Source organism: Ursus americanus, chromosome 14 (genome assembly GCF_024610735.1).
Source record: "Ursus americanus isolate L20-20 chromosome 14, mUrsAme1.1.p, whole genome shotgun sequence".
Classification (NCBI taxonomy): domain Eukaryota; kingdom Metazoa; phylum Chordata; class Mammalia; order Carnivora; family Ursidae; genus Ursus; species Ursus americanus.
The window spans coordinates 66,688,593-66,712,291 of NC_142140.1; the positions used below are offsets into that span (position 1 = coordinate 66,688,593).

The window sequence follows — 23,699 nt, forward strand, 5'->3', positions numbered from 1 at the left end:
TTAATCTCCGCTCAAAGTGAGAAGGAGAGTACTCACCCAGTGTATTTGGCACAAGGCAGCCAGCTGGGACTGTTTGGCACGTTCCTTTGGTCAACACTGTTCATGTCCCGGTGACGCAGGGACACCTCAGTGGCTTCCCAAGCTGTGCCCTCCATAGAGAATAAGGAGGTCAACCAGCTGCCAGGACTGCGATGCCATTTGCTTGACATCCAGCACGCTCTCCTGAAATCTGTGCTTGAGTTTAGAATTTACTTTAAAGACTGAACAAGACTCACACTCACAGCTCCAAGTGCCAATCTGGCCAGAAACCCAATTTTTTAAGCTGGCTAAACCTTGGAGGAATATTTCATTGCCTGCCGCTTAAGGGTGGACGTTTGCTGGAGCAGTATTAGAACCCCAGATCCTGTGGTTCATCAGCTTGCCCTGACTTGAAATTCAGAGAAGTATTAAGTGCGGTTCTGTGAGCTCTGACCAACCTCGTCACTTAGAACGCAGAGTGATTGTGGCTGTGGATTGATTATTTCAGGGGCTCACGAAAGCTCATAAGAGATGCAGAATGTTGCCCAATGAGGTTCTGCTTCTCTGCTAAGTCCAAAGAGGTTCCCCACCATGGTGGAGAGCAGGAGGAAGAGGGAAGGATGGAGGCGGCGTTCGGTCCAGGCTGTCCTAGCTGCTGTGTGCTCTGGCTGACCCGTACGTGTGTCTCCCAGGCGCTGATGTTTTGAACAGCACGCCTCGGAAGAAGTGAAGTTGTCAGAGCACCTAGGCTCTTAGCCCTAAGTGTGTGACCCTGGGCAAGTCAGCCGATTTCTGTGGACTCAGTTTCCCCATTCTGTCCAGGGCGGGAGCTCATGTCACGATCTCCAGGGCCCCTTCCGGCCCTCAAGTCTGATTCTGTGCTTCTCACCCAGCACCCTTAGTTGCATGTTTCCGTCCAACCCGTCACGGATCTTATCCCAAGTTCAGGTCCCTTCCTGCAGGCTGGGACGCCCCTCCCGTGGCCCGCAGCCCCCACCCAGACTTCTGCACTCAGGGGCAGGGCAAAGTGGAAGAGGGCATTAAGCACCCCATCTGCCCCTCTCCCTCGCTCTGGATCTGTGTCCAGCCTCCCACAGGTCCCCGTGCCTCCCCAGGATCTCAGAATGCCCTGTCTCCACCACCTGTCTCCCTGTCGCACGTCTGCCTCCGCTGCTCCTCCTGTTTCCGGCCTCAATTCCACCTTCGTCTGTATCCTCTGGCTTCAGGGAAGCTGGTGTCCTCCGGGCCTCTCCTCTTCGATTGCTTGTGGCCTAATAAAGGCGCTCACGTCCATCCTATGCACAGCTCAGCAAGCACACCGGCAAATCCCGTCTTGGCTGCTCAGTGCCCCGAGGCCGCCCCTGCTCACGTCCCTGTCTTTCCGTTGCAGCGCTGAAAAGTCCAACTGAATTCCATGAGCAAAGAAAACATTTGGAGAGTGACAAGGTAATTTTTTTTTTCCCCAAACTGCTCTCTTTCTGAACTTGGACTCCAGGGTATGGATCTCTCGAGTGCTCAGCTTTGGCTAAAGCAGGTGGAATTTCTACCACAAATGCCCCCACCCCCCGGCCCCCAAACTACAAGCTACGAACTGAAAACTAGAGAAACGCGGTTGACTACACTTCGCTTTGAAACTATTTTTTAGCTTAAAAAAAAAATATCCCTAGTCCTTCTGATGTTAGGAAGTTTGTGGCAAGGGTGCTGAAGAAGTCAAAGAGACTTCGAAAAGCCTTCCAGACCTTTCTTACCATCAGATTTTTAAAAATCCAGTGTGATACGAAGGGAGGGTCTGTGAATACGGAGGTGATTCGCAGGTGCTTGAAAGCAAAAGGCATTGGGTTTATTTCTCTTTCTGTGTTTGTTTGATTGTTTGTTTAGCACTTCCGGTGGGGGAGGGGAGAGGGATTGGCGTATACTCTGTACCTTCATAGTAGATATGTGCAAGCTGAACTTATCAATAATATAATAAATGCTATTTAGCCGGCATCAGCCCTGCATGAGAAGGATATGCGGAGGGGGTGCCTTTCTCCTGGGATTTCTTTGTCTACGAGTTCCAACCTCGCAGCTCTGTTACTGGTGGAGAAAGGAGCTGAGCTCTGTAACTCTTCACCGTGGCTCCTGAGAGGCTGTGCTCCCTGCTATCTGGATCACAACTGTTTTCTATCAGAACGGGAGTGACCCCCAGGCCCCTCTCAGGGGTCAAGTAGGAGATCCAGTAGAGTGGGATCAAAACCCAGAACTAGAAATCAGGGCCTGAGGTCCGGGTGTGACCGTGCCAGAGCCCACGTAAGTCCCCACAGACAGCTCCACCACCGAGAAGACGATGGGCCTCGGTAAATCATCTCTGGGTGTCCTGCCCACTCACGGTGCTCCTGAATTTACATTTTCACAAGTCCTAAGAGAGAAGGCAGGTGAATCCTTGGAAGAGGGCGTACATTGTCATGTCCTAGTAGATGGACTCGGGTTACATTTCATCTCTAACCTTACTTAGTTTTGTGGCTGTTTTAAGAGTCCGGGGAACAGAATTGACTAGAGTACAAGCAACTTAGTGTCATCAGAGCTGTATTAATATTTTATTAACATGTATCTGCCTGGCCTGTAAGAGTGCAGCCTGATGGGGACTCAAGCTCCTTCCCTCTTTCCTGAGTTTTTCCATCCAACAATTACTAGAGAGGCTTTTGCAAGCTTTCCTGCATCAAAACAGAGCAGACCAGAGCAGTTTGCAGGTTCTGTTTGTCGAAAGAAGGACTGTTTTTCCCTTTGAGAGAAATCAGGTTCTTTATTTTTTAAATTATGTTAGTCACCATGCAGTACATCATTAGTTTTTGATGTAGTGTTCCATGATTCATTGTTGCGTGAAGTCAGGCTCTTTTTTTTTTTTTTTTTAAGATTTTATATATTTATTCGACAGAGAGACAGCCAGCGAGAGAGGGAACACAAGCAGGGGGAGTGGGAGAGGAAGAAGCAGGCTCATAGCGGAGGAGCCTGATGTGGGGCTCGATCCCACAACGCCGGGATCACGCCCTGAGCCAAAGGCAGACGCTTAACTGCTGTGCCACCCAGGCGCCCCAGAAGTCAGGCTCTTTTAAAGTCAAAACGAGGCGGTAGTTCAGCCGTGTGAGGTCGCTAGCAGAGCATGCTCTGTGTTTCTACTTACAGACTGAAGACTCCCTGAGGCACAAGGTCAGAAACAGGCCCGATCGCGCCGACGTGGTTAATATGCACATACTCCAAGGTGAGACCGCACCCCAGCGTGACCCAGGATGCCCGCGCACGGTGGGCATGTGCCCGAGTTCTTTTCTCTCTGTGTGTCCTCTTAATAAGTGTCCGCTGCCATTCCAGAGCGGTCGTTTGAGTCACTCTAGGGCCACGGAGACGGTCAAATCAGGAGGGTAGAGGTTGGGCTCCCATATCAGAGGTGGTACTTTCTACTCCCCTCTGAGCACCTCTCTCTCCCCACCATGTGTCCGTCCTTTGGCTGGTAATGAAGCTCTGCTATGTTAACTAAAGAAAATGATTAGACGTACAAAGATGTGTAAACAGTGATGTTTATGGAGGGGTCATTTTTGATGTTGGAACATGGAAAAGCGTGAAATGTCCCAACACCAGGGGATCGGCTGAATTCACGACCCATTGTCCATAGGATCGAATACCTTGCAGCCACTACACATGAGGCTTTAAAAGAAAAAGGATATAGTGAGAAAAGGCTTACAAGAGGACGGTGAGTGAAAAAGACCAGAAAACAAAGCTATATTTACGGTCAGACTCAGGGAGGAACACACATATACATAAACAGTATTTATAGTCTGATTCTGTGATTTAAAAAAAAAAATACGTAGCCCAGGGGCACCCACCTGGCTGGCTCAGTTGGTGGAACGTGCGACAATTGATTTCGGGGTTGTGGGTTTGAGCCCCACGTTAGGTGTAGAGATTACTTAAAAACAAAATCTTGAAATAAATTTAAAAAAAACCAAAAACATGGCCCTAACAATAAATATAAGTGGTTAAGAAAGACATCCACCTATGAAAAACAGTTGACTCCAAGTAGGGAGTTTCTCAATGCTTTCGTTGTCTTTTGGATACTTTTTTAGTGTTTCTCATACTTAGGATGGACGAGTATATAATAATATTACAATCAAAAAATCATGAGGGGGCGTCTGGGTGGCTCAGTCAGTTAAGCATCAGACTCTTGATCTCAGCTCTAGTCTTGATCGCAGGGGTCGCGAGTTCGAGCCCGGTGTGGGCTCCGCACTGTGCATGGCGCCCACTTAAAAAAAAAAAAAAAGGCTTGAGAAATGTTATTTGTTACATCATCACGATCTTGAATTAAAATAGGCTGTGAACTGCCATGGCTCCCAGTTCAGTTGCATGACTCTGGCGGTTCCCATGGGATCCTCTCTTCTCCCCAACAGAAATTAGGAATAAGTGCCCTACGGCACCACAGATCTGCTGGATACAAAATGACCCCTCTTTGCAAAGGTTCATGGTCTAGTTTTAGAAGCAGCAGCATAAGACCAAGGGCCATGGCTGTAAGTGCTAGAAGCAGTTGCAGCAAAAGGGGCACATACAAACAGGCTTTGTACTGGGACCCAAAGAGTCGGCTGCTGGGCTGGTCGTGGGGAGAAGGTAGGAAGCCTGCCAGGGTGGGGAAATGAAGCAAAGGTACAAAGGTCAACTCTGTAAGATGTGCTAGACAGAAGGGGGAGGACCACGGTCACTGGAGTGGTCCTTTGGGAGTGGAGAATCTCCATTCCTAGCAGCCAGTCTGATAGAGGACTGGGGGTTTTGAGGGAGGAGTGTTTTCTGAAGATTAATCCTGTGTGGGTTCGCAGGATGAATCAGAAAGACCCCTGAGGCAGGGGACCCAGCGAGAAGCCCTCGCCATGACCTGGGGGACGTTAGGGGAGGTTCGGGGAGGACTGAGACTCAAGCACACCTATTCTTTGTTCACCTACCTTGTGTCTATGTCAGGTGTATTACAGGTAACAGCTTCTAGATGAGATCTGACCTGTTGCAACAAATCCACACCCCTAGACCACTCCCACATGGAGATTTCTAGATCAGCCGCCAGACACGAGGTCTGCGTTAGCAGGTGGGGCTGGGAGGCTGGTGTGTAAATAGCTCCTCTTTTAAAACTGCAGAGTTGAGAGTAAAGCTACAAAGTTTTATGGAATCCTAACAGGTCTGCCTTATAGCAACAGCTGGTCGACCAGACCCTCCTCCAGGTTCTTTTTTTTTTTTTAAAGATTGTATTTATTTATGTGACAGAGAGACAGCCAGTGAGAGAGGGAACACAGCAGGGGGAGTGGGAGAGGAAGAAGCAGGCTCCCAGCAGAGGAGCCCGATGTGGGACTGGATCCCATAACGCCGGGATCACGCCCTGAGCCGAAGGCAGACGCTTAACGACTGCGCTACCCAGGCGCCCCCCCTCCTCCAGGTTCTTACACAGAAATAAGTCGAGGAATAATCGGAAGAGGAATATATGGGTGATTCAGGGCTTGATAGACCTTTATCACCACCCAAATGATGAGAAACCCCACACTGGATGAATTCAATTTTAAAAATCCCCCTCTTTAATTAAGTAACTGTTTCAAAGGGATTTTTTTTTTAATTTTACAATTCACCTTGACGTTGGCGTCAGTCAGTATCACATCACCACACCTTAAGCAATGCTGCTGCAGTAATTATAATAATAGATGGGGTTTGTGGCAGGCTCAGCCCGTGCCAGGCAGTGTAGAGACGGGATGCCCTTCCATCTACTAAAGCTTAGGGTCCGCTAGCAACGGACGCCCCGTGGACTGCCTGCTCGCAGAATTGCCAAATCGCACATGTTTCCCCCCAAGAATCGGTGCAAAGCACATTTCTCTAACTCTTCCATGCCGTGCCTCTCCATTTGTCTTTATTTGGAAGCATCTGGTCTTTGCTGCTAATCCATGTGAAATGACCACGATCGCCCTAAAACATCATTATGGTGGTAGAGCCCGACGCAGCACAGTGGTGCGTGCACAAAAGCCAGAAAGCAAAAGCAAAACCAAAACTGACATCAGAACCATAGGACTGATTCTCCCGCTTTCAACCCCTCAGCCTCCACTGCAGAGAGGTCCATCCCAACTGCTCAGATGAAGCTGAAAAGAGCCCGTCTCGCAGATGATCTCAACGAAAAGATCGCCCTCCGGCCAGGGCCACTGGAGCTGGTGGAGAAGAACATACTCCCCGTGGATTCTGCTGTGAAGGAGGCCATAAAAGGTAGTTAGAACCCACGGCGTGCTTCCCTCTGTGCTCTGAGGCCTGAGGGCAGCCAAGGCTCAGCTGCGCCAGGGGGCGGGGCCTCTCACTGCACAGGAGTCCTGCCCTGCATCCCAGTCCCAGAGTCCTCGCCATAACCAGAGGTCCTTGGGAGTGAGGACGGCACTGGTCACCCTTTCACCTGTTTGTCTGGGATTCCAGTGAATGTATAGATTAGCTGATGGGGATTTTTGATGTTTCAAAGGTGTTCGTTCTTCTGAGACAGAAACATAGTTTCTCTTCCCACCGATTCAAGTGATCTTGCATTTCCCTTAGTAAGGTTTTGGGTGTTTGTTTGTTTTTAAGTAAAGTCACGTGGATTATTGCTGACATATAGGAAATCTATTAATTTTGCACATTAATTTTTTAACTTTGACGAGTTTCTTCATCATTCCGATAGTCTCTCAGTTTATCTTCGATGGCCTAGGTACATAATCACGTTTCCTACAAATAGTGAAAATTTGTCTCCTGCTTCATTGTTTTTCTGCCTTGGTGCACTGGCTGATACTTGAAAAGTGACATCAAGGTTTCATTAACGTATTCTGTAATTAGCATCATCTAAAAAATTATATACAGTATTTTCATAACAAATTATATATAGTTTTTACGTTTTATTTACAAGTTACATATTTGTGAATTATATGGATTTTACATAAACTGTACAATATACTATATTATACAAACTTAATATATACTCTATTACATATAAAATATATAATATGTAGGTGTGTATCATATGTAAAATTATATATGAATGATATAAAGTACATAATTTATGTTACTTCATATTATACAATGAACAATCCAATTTAATAATTATTAATATATTACATAGTAGAAAATTAGCTTTATTTGTACATGGCCAGGGATTCGATCAGTATTTTATTATCATATATATGTTATGTTTTTGCTACGCTGATAACATTTATTTCATTCGTTTCTATCCTAAATGGGGATTTCTTCTCTCATGTACTTCTGTATATGATATTAGCTTTTGGTATATAGATAGGTTTTCTAAGGAAGTATTTCTCTATCCTGTCTTACTATGAGAAGTGTATAAGATGGATGCTGAATTCTTAAATGCTTTCAACATGCACAGAAAGGGGATCGCGTGAGTTCTCTTCTTTGACTAGGAACATGGCCTTGCTCTCTTTCTTATTCATCTTGCATTTCTGGGGGAAAAAATCCTACATAGAATTTTTTTCTAGAAATATCTGATGTTTTATTTGAGATTTGCATCTATCTTCTTATTAGTTAGGATAATAGGTGCTGCTGAACCAACCACAGAATTTCAGCAGCTTAACAATAGAAGTTTACGTCTTGTTCATAAATGGTCCAGAGAGGATTTTCCTGAGTGGCAGATCTTTCGGGCCCACAGACCCCTTCAGTCCGCCTGCCCCCCTAGAGGAGGACAGCAAACTTTCTTAAAGAGCCAGACAGTAAATGGGCTAAGTGATTTAAACTGTCCCTCACAACTACTCGGCTGGGAGGCTGCAGTGCAAAAAGGTCCATAAGCAATAAGCTAACAAGTGGCATGGCTGTGTTCCAATAAAACTTTATTGACAAAAGCAGGCTCGCAGGCCATAATTTGCCAACCTGTGCCCTAGAGCTCCCTCATCCTCTGCATCTAGTCCATGAGTGGGAAGAAAGAATGGAAAGGCCCACCCACCTATTTTAAAAGGCTTCACCTGGGAATAAACACATCACTTCTGCGCATATCCCACTGTGAAAATAGCACGTGTGGCTGGGAAAGGTTTTTTCTGGCTGAACGGTGATTTTCCAGCATAACGTGGGGCTCGATCTCACGACCCCAACCGAGACCATGACCCAAGCCAAAATCAGGAGTTGGATGCTCAACCGACTGAGCCATTCAGGCGCCCTTGAAATTTGCATTTTTCAAAAAAAAAATTCTCATTATTCCGCTCAATTACAAAGTTATTAGCCTAATGTTGTAGAGAGTCTTGGCTCACAGTTGTCCTAAGCTGCTCTCAGTCAGGGGTTCTGCTCTATTTTTCAGTGCAATGTCGCTGATTTGTGTCTTTTCTCCCTTCCTCCCTCCCTTTTTCATCACACTTGCTGAAAGTGTTTCTTTTTAGTTGGTTATTGTTATAAAGCAGTTCATGAATTTGTTTTATGGTTGTCAGTTTCTGGTCTCTACTTGGATTCATTTAATTTTGCTTTTTGTCAAGGTCATTGAGCACAAGAATTTCCATGAGGAGAGCTGAGGGTCAAGTGTGTTCATCATTTTCGGGTGCAGTAGGGACAGGTGAAGGCAGAGGGAAGGTTAAACAACAGGCCCCCATTCAGGTGAGGAGTCAGAGGGCATGAGCAGGAGCATGGCCAGTGGAAATGGGTAAAAAGCAATAAACATAAGGGCTAGCAAAAAAAAATAATGGGCAAGGCATGAAGCTACCTAAAGGAACAATTGTGGTGGGATCACTGACCTCATTTTCAGGGCTGGACTTTGTGACTTTGGCCACATAGCCATGCAGTGATTAGAATTAGCTGGGCACTGATGGTACATTAGGGAGTTAGTCTAGTTTCTGATCTCCAGGACTTCGCACTTGAGCAAGAAAAGAGGAGGAGGAAAGCCATCGTTCCACATGACAGTTCTTCTGAAAGGACTGGATAAAAGTCACAAAGATCATTCTAGCTGCAATGTGAAGTGGACTCAGATGTGAAATGATGCCAGAGTACTCTTTCGGTTAGGAGGTTGCTAGAGTTGCTTGAGGAAAGTTGATGGAAGCATGAACAAGAGTCATGGCTGGGGGGTGTGGAAAAGAGAGACTCTGAGAGAGAATTGATTCCTCATGATTAGATGATCAGTAGAATATACCAGTTGAGATAAAGGGAAGGCAAAAGATAACACCTGGGTTTCTGTCTTGGGCAACTGGGTAAATGGTGGCCATTTATCAAGATGGGGACCAAGAGTAGAAGAGCAGATATGGGGAGAGATGGTGGATTCTTGTTTCAATTACGGGATTTGAGGGGCCCACAGAGAACCCAAGGGCAAGGGACTAAGTGAGCAATGGGTTCTATTGGACTAGAATGCAGGAGAATATTGGTCTAGAACCACAGATTTGGGAGACTTAAGTGTATATGAACATATAAACTAATGGACTAGATAAGATTGTCTTTTCGTTCGCATATTTCTTCACTGTTTATGGAATATGTTCTGTGTCAGACACTATTCTAAGTGCTTGGGATATGTCAGTGAACAGAGAACATCTCTACTTCAACAGAGCTTATGTTCTAGTTGGGAAATGCGGGCAATAAACAAACACGTAATGAATAATTATATATCATCATAAAGGGGTGAATGATGTAATAGTAGTACGGGGTTCAAGGAATCAAGAGTGCCCACTAGAAGGTAGTTGGGAGGAATGGAGGATGCATAAAAGGGGAAGAGGGCTGGGAGGCTCCCAGACAGTGATCTTTAAGACAGAGGTAGGGAGACTGTGAAGGTGAAGGGAACGAATGGCCACAGAAAGAGGTGGAGGATATTGGTCGACCAAATCAAGGAAAATCCAGCAGCAGTAATGGGGACTGACCTAGGTATCAGCCTCTTAGTAATCTTTCCACGTTAATGGGTTTTTATGGGCAAGGTGGTGGCATCATATGAAAGGTCATAAAGACAGAGGGAGCTGCTCAGAGACTAGCTATGGAGCTGGCACTGTGAGTAGCCCGTCCACTGGTGATGATGACCCAGCCCCCTCTTCTGCCCATCACTTCTTGTGATCAGATCACTTCCCCATGGTGAAGCAGTGACTCAGGGCGGGGGCTCACTGGGGGTGGTTCTCTTAGTGTCTGTGTATTTCACCCTCTCTCCACGTGCCTTTCCAGATGTGCTTAAATTTTCCAGCTCTGTCTGCAGCCGGGTTTCTATGTGCCTGCCCAGCTCTGAGCGGAACGCTTGGTCATGGTCTTCCTCCCGGTTTTAGTAAAGACCAAGTGTTCTCCAACCCGATACCGATCTAGAACTTCTCCCAACACAGGAAAGGATTTTTTTTTTAATTTTTAAAAATTTTTTATTTTGAAATTTTAATTCTAGTAAACAAACAGTTATGTTAGTTCAAGTGTATAATACAGCGATTCAACAATTCTATACATGACTCAGTGCTCATCATGGTTAAGTGTACCTTTAATCCCCTTCCTCTATTTCACCCATCCCCCACCCACTTCCCCTCTGGTGACCATCAGTTTGTTCTCCATAGTTAAGAGTCTGTTTCTTGGTTTGTCTCTTTTTTTTCCCCTTTTAGTTCATCTGTTTTGTTTCTTAAATTCTACAAAGGAGTGAAATCATATATTTATCTTTTTCTGACTTATTTCACTTAGTATTATACCTTCTAGCTCCATCCATGTTTTTGCAAATGACAAGATTCCGTTCTTTTCATGGCTGAGAAATTTTCCATTGTATATATACACTACATCTTCTTTATGCCTTTATTTATCGACGGACACTTGGATGGCTTCCATAATTTGCCTATTGTAAGTACTACTGCTATGAACGTCGGGGTGCATACATCTTTGTGAATTAGTGTCTTTATATTCTTTGGGTAAATACCCAGTAGTGGAATTACTGGATCATACGGTAATTCTATTTTTAAGTTTTTGAGGAACCTCTATACTGTTTTTCACAGTGGCTGAACCAGTTTGCATTCCCACCAGTAGGGCATGAGGGTTCCCCTTTCTCCACATCCTCACCAACACCCGTTGTTTCTTGCGTTGTTGATTTCAGCCGCTCTGACAGGTATGAGATGGAATCTCATTGGGATTTTGGTTTGCATTTCCCTGATGAGGAGTGATGTTGAGCATCTTTTCGTGTGTCTGTTGGCCATCTGGGTGTCTTCTTTGGAAAAAGGTCTGTTCATGTCTTCTGCCATTTTTAATTGGACTATTTGGTTGTTTGGTGTTGAGTTGTATAAGTTCTTTATATATTTTGGATACTGACCCTTTATCAGATATGTCATTTGCAAATATCTTCTCCCATTCAGTAGGTTGTTTTTTAGTTTTGTTGATTGTTTCCTTCACTGTGCAGAAGCTTTTTATTTTGATTAGGTCCCAATAGTTCATTTTTGCTTTTGTTTCCCTTGCCTCAGGAGAGACCTACCTAGAAAAATATAGTTACAGCCAATGTCAGAGAAATTACTGCTTGAGCTCTCTTCTGGGATTTTTATGGTTTCAGGGCTCACATTTAGGTCCTTAATCCATTTTGAGTTTCTGTTTGTGTGTGGTGTAAGAAAGTGGTCCAGTTTCATTCTTTTGCAGGTAGCTGTCCAGTTTCCCCAACTCCTTGTTGAAGAGAACACCTTCGTCTTTTTCCCATTGCATATTCTTGCCTCCTTTGTCAAGGATTAATTGACCATATAAGTATGGGTTTACTTCTGGTCTTTCTGTTAGGTTACATTGAACTATGTGTCTATTTTTTTTTTAAAGATTTTATTTATTTATTTATTTATTTATTTATTTATTTATTTATTTATTTGACAGAGAGAGAGACAGTCAGCAAGAGAGGGAACACAAGCAGGGGGAGTGGGAGAGGAAGAAGCAGGCTCCTAGCAGAGCAGGGAGCCCGATGCAGGGCTGGATCCCAGGACCCTGGGATCACGCCCTGAGCTGAAGGCAGACATTTAATGACTGAGCCACCCAGGCGCCCCTGCTTTGGCTTTCTGATTTGACTTCCACAGCAGAAGGCTTGGGCCTCCTCGTGGCCACATCTCAGAGAAGTATGCACCTGATCCCCTGTTTCCTCTTCTTGGAAAGCCACTAAAGGGGTCTGAGGAACCACTTCCAATGTAGGGGGTGGGGAGAGGGTGTCCCCCATCCCAATAAACAATGTGCAGGACACCAGCTGGGCATCCTACAGTTCAACTCAATTCTGACACTACCTTCCTGGAATAGGGGTAAAGTGCCCCAGATCCCCGGGGTAGAGTGCTCAGTCCTGCAAGTTCACCCTCCACTTCAGATACCAGTCAGAACACTTGTCACCCATGCTTCTGATCCACCAGCTACTGGTCAGACATTCCCACGATGCCCTCCTTCAGCTCAATTAGTTTGCTAGAGCAGCTCACAGAACTCAGGAAACCCATTTACGTACTGGGTTACCAGTGTGTGATAAAAGCTCAGTAATAGTCGGTTGGAAGAGATGCAGGGAACGAGCCAGGGATGGGGACAGGGTAAGGAGCTTCCCCGCTCTCCAGGAACCCCACTCTCCCCAGATCTCCACATGGTCATCAATCCAGAGCCTCTCCAAATCCCATTCCTTTGGGTTTTTAATGGAGGCTCCCTTACAGAGTCACAATTGATTAGATCATTGGCCATTGGCGATTGAACTCCATCTCCAGCCGCTCTCCTCTCCCCGGGGGGGGGGGGGGGGGGGCAGGGGTCAGAGGGTGGGACTGAAAGTTCCAGGATCACATGGTTTGTTCTCCCAGCCTCAGCCCCATCCTTAGGTGAGGTCCAAAAGCCAGCTCTTTAACATAACAAATGGCACTTTTGTGGCTCTCATCACTTAGAAAATTCCAAGGGTTTTCAGAGCTCTGTGCCAGAAAGGGGGACGAAGCCCAAGTATATATTTCTTATTATAAATCTCCATATCGCAGCCCCTAACAGCCACGGTCTCTTAGGACAGAATACTGAAACAAAACACCACATCTGACGTTATAGGGGAGTGAGGATTTAGGAGAACAGAAATTATAGACTGGAGTTCAGCATGGCCTCCTCGAGCTGCTGAGAAGGGTCATTATTACTTAAAAGATCCCTCACTTGGAGACCCCTGGGAGCTGACTCCTAGCTTGTTACTTCTCTCCCTGGCCATCTGAGTCTTTTCTTTATTTGACAGGAGGGGCACCCCTGGGCTTCTACGGAAGCTATTTATTGTCCAGAGGTCTGGCTTCTGCTTGAGTGAAACAGAACACTGCTGGCTTTCCTGCTTTTTTTCAAACATCGGGAGGAGGCTGGTTCTCAGCTCTAACAGACGAACCCCTCTCCTAAAGTGTCCTCACCTTTCCCTTGGTCTGGCCCAGGCGACACCCCCCAGAATGCCCAAGTCAGCTGCTCAGCTACTTTAAAAAAAAAAAAATTTTTTTTTTGACCCTGTGACTCAGAATATAGAATCTAGTTGTCAAAGATAAGTTAGTTCTTTGTGTCACTATAACCTTTCCCGTAAGGAGCAGCGTTTCTAGTCCACCAGGGCTGGTCTGGAAGACATCCATTTACAGCCGTCACTTAGGTTTCCAAAAGACCCCACAGTAGCCTTTGCTCACTCACACCCCCCCGCCCCCGGCAGACTTCCTAACAAAACAAAACAATTCCTATTTATTCAGAATCCAGTCATTCCTCAGGGACTCTGGATCTGTATCTGAAGGCAAATAGACAATAATCGTGGCCCTAAGCCAGATTAAGGTAGAGTCGTTCACTCTGTCATTAAAAAAAAAAAAAAAAAAAAGTTTAGCTTTGGCATAACTTTCTGGTGAACAGAATTTATCATTCCGGAACGAGAAAGCGTTGCAAAAGTGCACATGATTCTGGGGGAAAGAGGCCCAATGAGACACACGTGCAAAATACTTTTCTGTCCTGGGGGTCTCTGCTGCGCATGGAGGCAGTCACTGGATTCACCGGGAAGCCGGTAGCTGGGGGCAGGTGCTGCACCCCCGAGAGGGCATACAGACAGGATGGGGGTGAGGGGGCTTGCCGAGGGGAAGCAGGAGACAGTGCTCAAGTATCTTCACACACCTGACGATCCTCTTCCTCCCTCGAGAACTAACCTCAAGCTCTGACACAGGTCAAGTCCTTCGGATTAACTCTTCTTCCCCACTGCTGTGGTCCTAGCATCAGGGTTAGGGCTTAGAGGCTTAAGGCCCATTTCTTTTTTTTTTTTTTTAAAGATTTTATTTATTTATTCGACAGAGATAGAGACAGCCAGCGAGAGAGGGAACACAAGCAGGGGGAGTGGGAGAGGAAGAAGCAGGCTCATAGCGGAGGACCCTGATGTGGGGCTTGATCCCATAACGCCGGGATCACGCCCTGAGCCAAAGGCAGACGCTTAACCGCTGTGCCACCCAGGTGCCCCTTAAGGCCCATTTCTAAACTGCCAGGAATCTAAAGAAAAAGGAATTCTCCTTCCTGCAAATACCCACTGACATCCATTTCCATAATAAAGGCTTCTGATCCCCTGCAAGAGCAGCCGGTGTCGTCTTTGTTGGAAGATAGAATCCATCCTCCAGGGGCTGTGACATCTTCCGTGTATTAAAGTACCTTCAGGCAAGAGCCACATTTAAACCATGGCTACTTCCTTGGGCACCACCTTGTCCCTTTGGAAATGGATTTTCCTTCAGTCTCTTCCAAGAGGGCATTAAGGGGTGGTCTGCCGGTGAATTAAAATAGCTCTCCTGCAGGCCACTGAGCAAGCTTGCAAGTAGATAAGCAAGCCAGGTCCCTTTCCACATCCCACTTCGTGGTCTCCTGCCCTTGGTGCCGGTCCTAGCAGCAAGGTACTGAGGACTCCAGCTATCTCGCTTAATCTTGGAATCTTAAATGTTTATGCAGAGAAAGTACAACTGACTCATTCATCTAACTGCTTCCAAGAGGGACAGGGAAAGCTCAGAGTCGCCAGGTCAACATCCCCCAGGGGCTGGAGCCCAGAGCCAGCCCCGCGGGCATAGCCCGAGGATGATGTCAGGGCCTCCCAAAGCGGGTCCTTGTCACCGCACCGCCTGACGTGTCTACAGGGACAATAGCCAGTGCACCGCACTCCAGCGGCTCCCAGGGAGCGCTGGGGAAGATTGGAGCAGAGGCCCAGGGTCACAGCACAAAGCCAACAGACTGGGTTGTTCCCGAGGCAGCCCGATAAGGTGACCTTTGTGCCTCTCCACGTGAGCCTGGCTTGAACCAGGAGGGAGAGGGAGTGACAAGCAGCCTTTCCGGGGACATTCTCGTCCCTGGGAAGGTCTGTCCTGGCTTTCCCAGGACAACCCTGTGAGGACAAACCTGTTTTTGTAGCTCTGGAGTTGTGCTGACCTTTGCAAAGCTGACCTCAGGACAAACTGGCTCCCGGGTGGTCTTGTTTATTTTTGATAATGGCAGACTTGTGACAAGCAGTTACTCCTAACAAGAGCAGCAACCGTCATCACCACGGCTAGAAATGCTGGAGCTCTTGCCCATCCCGGGACTGGGCTCAGCGCTTTGCACGCGTTCCGTTGTTTGAACCCTCAGAACCTTGAGAGGTAACTATGGCTGCTATTTTCATCTTAGAGAAGGGGACACTGAGGCTCTGGGAGGTTCAATAACTTGCCAGCAGACACTAGCACTGAAGGGGTAGGACCAAGAAACAAACCAAGACCGCCGGAGTCCGGAACTGAAGTTCTTACTGACGGTTGCTAAACAGACCCCGACCACACCCATCATCTCTAAAGGAAGCCACTGCCTCGGGCTAGCAGCGCTCTCTGCTGCTCAGGTTCTCCTGCCAAGGGGGGCTGAGCCGGGTGTGCAGCTGTGTGGGGCATACTCCAAGCCACCTGGTCACAAATGCAAGCCACTTGCGCCCCGAGACAGTGGCGATTGGCAGGGGCCCCCGAGGCAGGGTCTTTGTGCCTGTAAGTACGTGGTCCTCAGTGGCATATGCTGACCTGGCACATGGGGCCTTTTAGAGATCAGACAAATAGGAGCCCTATGTGGGGCCTCAGTCCTCACCCTGCTGGCTCATCCAGGTGTAAAGGACTCCCCTGGATGTGGTTGCATGAACGCATGGCTTCTCCATTGACTTGGGCAGAAACACTTTATTTAAATGATTGCCCGTCACTTGATAAAGTAGGCTTTCGGAAGTTGTGTCTCTCCAGGGATTGGCTCCCAAAATAATCCTGTTCCCTGGCGGTGCGGGGGGGGGGGAATCTCTTCTTCCCTTTCCCATAGCCACTCCACTGTTCACCACTCCGTTAACTTCCCTTTTGCTACCCGCCCCCCAAGGAAGGTCAAGTGTCCCCTCCCTGTCTGTTGTCCTGTCCATGGCTGGTGGTTATTTCACACTCAACCCAGTCCCACCTCCTCCAAGAGTCTCCTGGACCTTCTCCATGTTGAGATCTCCTCCGTCTGTCCGGGACAGCACTCACCAGGAAGTTCTAGTCCTTGACAAACGTCTCCGACTGTGTCCCATGGAGATCCGCTCTCCCAGCATCATATCTGATTTTGCTTCTGCTTCTCTCCTTCTCCCAAAATGAGAAGGCCGGATGGGAACAAAATAACCAGGGAATGCTCTGTCCGGCTCGAGGGAAAGTGGGACAAATGACCAACTCCTTTATCCCTCAGATACTCTACTTGGAGGCTTTTCCACATCATCCTGGTGCCTCAATCCGAGGTCACCAGGTTGCCAGGTATCCAAGTGGGAAGGGCATGCCGAGTACCCAGCGGCAACAATGTGGCTTCCACAATCATTCCTACCCTTTTCTGAGACGAGTCCCCATGAAATCATCAAGACTACCCTCCCCGGAATGTCCCGCCTTCTCCATCCTCAGGATCCCAGTGTCACCATCAGTCCCTTACGTCTCAAAAACTCAAGTACGAGGCACTGTGGGATTTGGAGATATCCTTAGTGCACTGTGTGCAGAAAAAGGAGAGGCATTTTCTCTGCCACCTCCCCCTTCCATTACCCAGTGGGTGTCCCCTAAAGAATATGCTGCCACCTGATGGTTTCCAGGGAGGGTGGTGGATTTTGCCTTCCCTCTGCTGGTGGCTCTGAGTGTTCACACTGCCGTCTTGGCACAATCCCTGTATGAAGGGGCCTGGAGCTTACGCATCCTTATCCCCAAAACAGTGATGAGAAAATGGGTTACCCTGACTTACTGCACCATGATGAGAGCCGACAAAGGCTGATCCTTTTTCTTTTTCTTTTTTTAAGATTTTATTTATTTATTTGACACAGAGAGACAGCCAGCAAGAGAGGGAACACAAGCAGGGGGAGTGGGAGAGGAAGAAGCAGGCTCCCAGTGGAGGAGCCTGACGTGGGGCTCGATCCGGTAACGCCGGGATCACGCCCCGAGCCGAAGGCAGACGCTCAACCGCTGTGCCACCCAGGCGCCCCAAGGCTGATCCTTTTTCTTACTGCTGCCACTACTAAGTGAATTCCTGATACAACCTGTTCTTATCATTTGCTATCGCTCCATTTGAAACAAAGTGGGATGATGCAGCTAAGAGACCATCCTCTCTCTTTCTCCCTGCCTGCCTCTTGTAACATTTCTATTCACATGTTAGAATATTCGGACCCCTCTGCGAAGTGATGAACTTCCTCTGATGGGTGTGTACTTGGGATTGATACTTGGCGTGGCTGTGGGGGTCCACGGGGTGGGGGAGTCTCTGTTCCATGGAGTGTCAGGTCTCATGGAGAAGCTCTCTACCCAGGTAGACTGGGGGAAGTCAGGAGGGAATGCAATGAAGCTTTCCCTGTCCAGCACGGAAGACTGGCTGCCCTAAGGGGCCAACACACTCACATGCAGGGCTCTCTGTGGATGGAAGGGATGTTGGCTCAGGGCACAAGCAGAGCATATCCAACAAAATGCTGTGATTTCTGGGGTAGGGAAGGCTTAACGGCCCCCACTGCCCTCCTGTGTCTCCCTGGTCCTTAATAACACAGGTAAGCCTTTGAACAGGGACAAAGCCTTTAATTCCAGCAGCAGAAGAAGGACTTAAAATTTCAGTGACGAATAAAGGTTTATTTGTGGAGCGCAGGGTTCCCTGTAAGAGAAGGGAAGGGCGTAAGGCTGGACTCTTAAAATAGAGAGGGAAGTGTTTGCAAGTACTGAATGGGGAGGAGTGACCCTTGCTCTCAAAGAAAAAAGCTCGCATTTATCAAATACCCAGTAAAACCCCTCTCGTAGGAAACAAGTGGGTTGCTGACATTAATATCCGAAAAGGCTAGAATTTATTTATTTCAAGTAATATGTAAACAGATCTACATTATTCTCTGTACTTTTTTCTTATTTCAAATTTTTTATAGTTTAAAAAAAGGACACCTCTGAAAGTAGAAGTTGAAAAATAAGTTTCCAGTAATACAGTGGAATACTGGGTAACTGTTACAAAAAAGAAAGAAAGAAAGAAAGAAAGAAAGAAAGAAAGAAAGAAAGAAAGAAAGAAAGAAAGAAAAAGAAAAAAGAAAAGAAAAAAATATGATGTATTTTTCATTGAGAAGTATCCCTGTGTCCTCCCAAGGAAAGGACTCTAAGTAACATTGTAGTGAGAAAAAAGCAGGTTTCAGAAGGTCTTTCACCAGTGCTGTCTAAATGAAATACTTTGTGCCTGTTTCCTTCTATGCATAGAACTAGATCTAGAAGAGGCACCAAATCATTAAGAGAAAGTGGGATGAATATATGTTAGGCATCTTCATATGCTATGAATGGTTCTGGTAAGTAACTGTTATATTTACCATCATAGAAAAGCAATCATGAGTTTACGAACAGTCCTTGAGGCTGTGGAGCAGCCACGCTGGTCCCCAAGTCCTTCCAGGTTAGCGGACTGCCCCGCGGGAGGGGATGGGGGGGCAGCGACTGGAATTTCCACCTGCCCTGTCCTCTCTGGTTCTTTCCTGCTTTGACACTTGGATGTCTGGAGGGTCCGTGACAGATGCCAGCAGGGGTGGTGATGACAAGCTCCAAACCACACTTGTTCCATTTTTTGCCGCTCCTTGCTGCTTTTCCAATCTCTGCGCGAAAGCTCCCCTCTCTTATCTGCCCAAAGCAGGAGTCAAAAGTTCTTGTCCGTGTGATTGCAGAATGCCGGGCTGGGAAACTTCCTGATAATACCTGAATTCCTTTAGAAGAGCCGAGCCTGGGATCGGCTGAGAAGGGTTGCTGGGGCCTGAGCACATTTTGTACCGTGCGGCTGGATAATAAACCAGATACAATTCAGCAATGTTTTTTAAAAAAAAAACAAACCCACCCATAAGGGACATATAAGGATGTCATTGTAGTCCCACCTGACTGGATAGCCCCTTTCCCCAAGCTGATGAACCCAGTCCCCTCCAAAGGCCACGCAAGCTGCTGAGGGAGAATTTCTGCCTTTCCAGCTGTTGAGGGTTTCCAAAATAGACACAGAGATAGGAGGAATGCAAAGAAAATCCAAATAATAACAATTTTAAAAGATCACACTGCAGGGTCTGGGACATTTTTATGGCTTTTATAAACAGCTGTGTGTTCATTGAAAGGGGCTTTCTGACACTGGTGACATGAGCTAATTCTGACATTTAGACTCAGTAACAGATCTGGCTTATCCCGACTAGGGTGGTTCACGAAATACTTTGTGCTGTGTGCCCTGCTTTATATTTGAGCGTGATGCCAGTGGCACGTTGTCATCTCAGTTCTCTGTCTTGTCATAGAACCTAAGGGAGATGGGCATCCTCCCACTGCGATCTCCTTCGGCCTCATTCTGTATCCAGTGGCCCCTTTCTTTCCTTCATCTTCCCTGACTGTGTTTCAAAAAGATAACAGGTCTCACATGGAAAATGTGCCAGAATGAATAAACCTGAAGATAAACTTGAACAGGCGATGGGAGACCTTTGATATGCCCTGCATTCTTTCCAGCCCGACGTATCCCTCTTAGAAACACGAGTTCCCATTTGGAATAAATAGCTGAGACGCCACATAAAGCTAAAACCTATCTTCGCTCTTACCTTGCACTAGAAACAGATCGAAGCAGATAGATGTGTGCTCCTGGTAGGGAGGACACAGCGAAGCATTTCCAGAAAGCCCTTTGGTGGGCCTCAGCCACTAACCCTATTATGGATTTTACCCCATCAGGTAACCAAGTGAGTTTCTCCAAATCGGCAGATGCGTTTGCCTTCGAAGAGGACAGCAGCAGTGATGGGCTTTCTCCGGACCAGGCTCGAGTTGAAGACCCCCAGGGCTCAGCGGGATCCCCTGCAGACACTAAAGCTTCAGAGACCCCTTCGGCAGGTCCTCTAGGAGGAGTCCAGGTAAACAAATCCCACCTCAGCCTATCATGTCATCATGGGCTTAAGAGCACACCGCCAACTTTGGTTTTGCTTGGAGACCCTAGAGACGTCTCTTGATGGCACTTGAACTTCGTGCCTCTTTTGCCCCCATCCAGTGCAGGGGCCCGTGTGCAGTGGCCAACACCTCTAAAAAACCCTGAAAGAGAATTGTCAGGACTATACCCTTTGACTTACTCTTTAAGCGTCTACTCAGCCAAGTGGATGCCTTTTATCTGCCAAATTTATGGAGAAGGTAAAAAGAGACTCCGTGAGATCAGATGAGTCACCGATGATATCCCGGATAGAATGTGCCAGAGCAGGACCGATTTCAAAGCCCGCAGGCCTTCCACGCAGGGAGGCATCTCTACAGGGTCCTGGGGGAGTGCGGAGTGGGAGGTGCTGATTGGCTGCACAGCAGGGAGCCCCGAGATGGTTCTACCCTTACAGATTTCTACCTGCCAGACCACTGCAAGGTCCACATCCAGCCCTAACCCGAGAATAGCACTCACCCCTTCCCGGACAAATCCACAGACCCCCGAGATGTGAGGAACGTATGTTGCAAATACTGTTCAAAGCACATTTATAAGAAAAATGATTAATAGTGGCTACTGGCACCTATGAGGTGCTCACCCTCTGCCGGAGACGGGGCTAGGCACTTCCCAGGTGTTTTCTTTGAGATGCCACAACGCCCTCGGGGCAGGTGGCCTCGGCTGCCTTCTGACGGAGGAGGAACCCAGGCTCTGGGAGGCTGGGCAGCTGTGTGGTCTCCAGACGCTGCAGATTCCCCACCCCTGGAGTTTCCACGCCCTAGAAGCCACCTAGAGGCTCTATGGGGGCTTCCCTCAGCCTTGCACGAAGGTATTCGTGCAGCCCCTAGGAGCAGCGCGCAGGCGCATGCTTACGTGCGCAGACGCACGGGGGCGCACGCACACGCACGCTCGCACGCACTCATACGCAAGGGGGAAACAGATACACTGGTAGGGCAGCAAGGTGGGAGTCTTCCACCCACGCCCTCCGCAGAGAACCCGGCTCTTAGGAAGCATTTGGTCCTGCTGGCCTCATGGGAATTATGTGACGCGTTGACATTGACATCTTTGAAACATTGTTTACGCTGGAAATTGCCATACGGGTATCAGGGACAGCCTGGGTAATGATCATCCAGAGCCCTGTTCTGGAAACCGCGCTACTTCCTCGTCGTTGTCACGCCCTTCGCGCCACGAAGGGAGCAAAGCTGGGCCTGCCCAGAAGGAACTGTGCAATGGGAGGAAACTGGGCGGTAACAAGCAGGGCCGGATTATCCATACGTTTATCGTGCACGGGTTTATAATCGAAGCGCGTTCCCTTTCCCTGCATGCCACAGCTGGTCTTTGCAGCCCAGTTTCTCTGACAACAGCCAGCAGTGTTTCGGATCATTTGTATCTATTATTCTGATGGTAAATTCCTCAGCTTCTGATTGAAGAATGGTTTTGGGAGAAGACGTTTCTTCTCTGCTTCCCCCAGGAGAAGGGGTCGGAGGGAACGAGCATGGGGGGGATGCTCGGCCCAGGGCAAAAATCATATTGTCATTGCACCCAGCAGCCCCAGGGAGAGGACCAGGCCACTGAGGCTCAAGAGGAAAGGGTTCTACAGACCTTTGCAGGTGCCAGCGCTCAGGAAAGGGCGGAGAAGCTCCAGGGGGAAAGCGTGAGCAGTCCCTGTCCTTGTGGCCATGGTATCGGATTGCAGGAGAGGGACAGAAGTTAGTAACTCCTTTTTCCCAGTCTTCCACATACTAAAACATGTCTCTCATAAAGGCTGTTCATGATACCACCTGCACACAGCCCTATATAGACACAAATGTACACCTACATGTATACACATGCCCGTACACATACGCACATACATACACATATGTGTAGACACAGACACATTCACGCATATGCAGACCCACGCATACACGCACACACAAATAAACATACAAACATATACGTACATACATATGCACACTCACAAACCTATATACCCAGAAACACACACATGCATTTTCCCTCCATCTGCTAACACTGTTTTTATCGGGGCTTTTTTGGTCCTACTCTCCTCCCAAATTCCTACACCTGTGCCTCCCTCTTCTGTTTTTCATTGGTCTCCTTATCAAGTCCAACAGGTAGACCTTGTCACAGGTGAAACCCTCACACAGGATGACCAGCTGTCTGGGTTGGCCATTTCTATTCCTGTCTTCTGGAATAATGACGAATGACCACCCCTTTATCTCTCAAAAGTGACCTCAGTTGGTTGACAAATTTTATGGTGTGTATATATATATATATATATATATATATATATATATATGACTCCTTTCCCCAGGGAGGTCATGTGATATATACTTGGATATGAAGTTAAGATAAAAACAGAGCAATGTATGTGGGGGGGAAGGGGGGCTCTACTTTATTTTTGCATCATACAGTTTTTCCTCCTGTGTCCTACTCATGCTGAAATTTGGGTTTCAGGAACATTCTTCTGGCTCCGAAAATGACAGGAAAGACTCAGCCTCCCAGCCCAGCAACCAGTCGGACACGGGGAAGCAGGGGCTCGGCCCTCTCGGCAACGCCATCGCTGTGCACGCTGCCGTAAAGGTAGGGACAGACCAGCCTCCCAGCACCTACCTGAGTGCTCTCTGGGAGCAGCGCTCTCGGAGTGAGGTGTGGCGACATGAGGAGAGTCACACGGACCCGTGTGTAGGCTCAGTCCGCAGGGAGCATTGCAAGTCAGGAGGGGAGAAAGGGGCCTTCCGTGTATGCGGACCAAGAGTCTGTTATCTGTGTAGGCACAGAGTGGATCTTCCCCACAGAAGGGAAACCCATGTGCTGTCATTTCTTTGGAATCCAGCCAGCAGGTGCCTGACTTACAAGACTTCGTAGGGTCAGCCTAGAGACACATGCAGCTGATGGGAATGCACACAGGATTTGTAAATGTCATCGACTAGGTGGGGAGGGGGCTGTTGGGTTTAATGCAATGGAAGCAGATCTGAATGAAGCCTTTGCGTCACGTAATACCTCAGTCATTCAAGCCCGGCTCCCTTTGGAGATAAAGGGAGGGGGTGCCTTCACAGTAGACCATAGGCATTAGAGCAAATTCTTGGTTAACTTCTCTCCACATTGTACTTAATAGTTCACAGAGGACTCTCTCCTCTTACCAGTTAGCTGCCTGCTAATAATTATTTGGTCTTCTTCATAATATTTTATCCCAAATAACTTATTAGTTTAGTTTAGTTTTGTTTTGTTTAGAGAGGAGGGGAGGAACAGAGGGAGGGGGAGAGAGAGACTCTTAAGCAGACTCCCCACTGAGCATGGAGCCCGATGTGGGGCTCGATCTCACGACCCTGAGATCATGACCTGAGCCAAAATCAAGAGTTGGATGCTCAACAACTGAGCCACCCAGGCTC

The 23,699-nt window shown here is 47.6% G+C and overlaps 1 protein-coding gene across 5 annotated transcripts in view; it reads left to right on the forward strand.

Annotated features, from left to right (window-relative positions):
* The window catches only part of MYOCD (myocardin), a 96,798-nt gene that overhangs the window by 45,991 nt on the left and 27,108 nt on the right, over positions 1 to 23,699 (forward strand). For 3 of the 5 annotated variants that reach the window (XM_087867626.1, XM_087867625.1, XM_045797187.2), the window contains 5 exons: positions 1,409 to 1,464; positions 3,178 to 3,253; positions 6,103 to 6,264; positions 20,085 to 20,260; positions 22,765 to 22,890. In XM_087867626.1, the coding sequence (XP_087723752.1) occupies positions 3,238 to 3,253; positions 6,103 to 6,264; positions 20,085 to 20,260; positions 22,765 to 22,890 (480 nt within the window). In that variant the 5' untranslated portion in view covers positions 1,409 to 1,464; positions 3,178 to 3,237. The remainder of the gene's footprint in view (positions 1 to 1,408; positions 1,465 to 3,177; positions 3,254 to 6,102; positions 6,265 to 20,084; positions 20,261 to 22,764; positions 22,891 to 23,699) is intronic. The other 2 variants (XM_087867627.1, XM_087867628.1) reach the window with 1 other exon arrangement.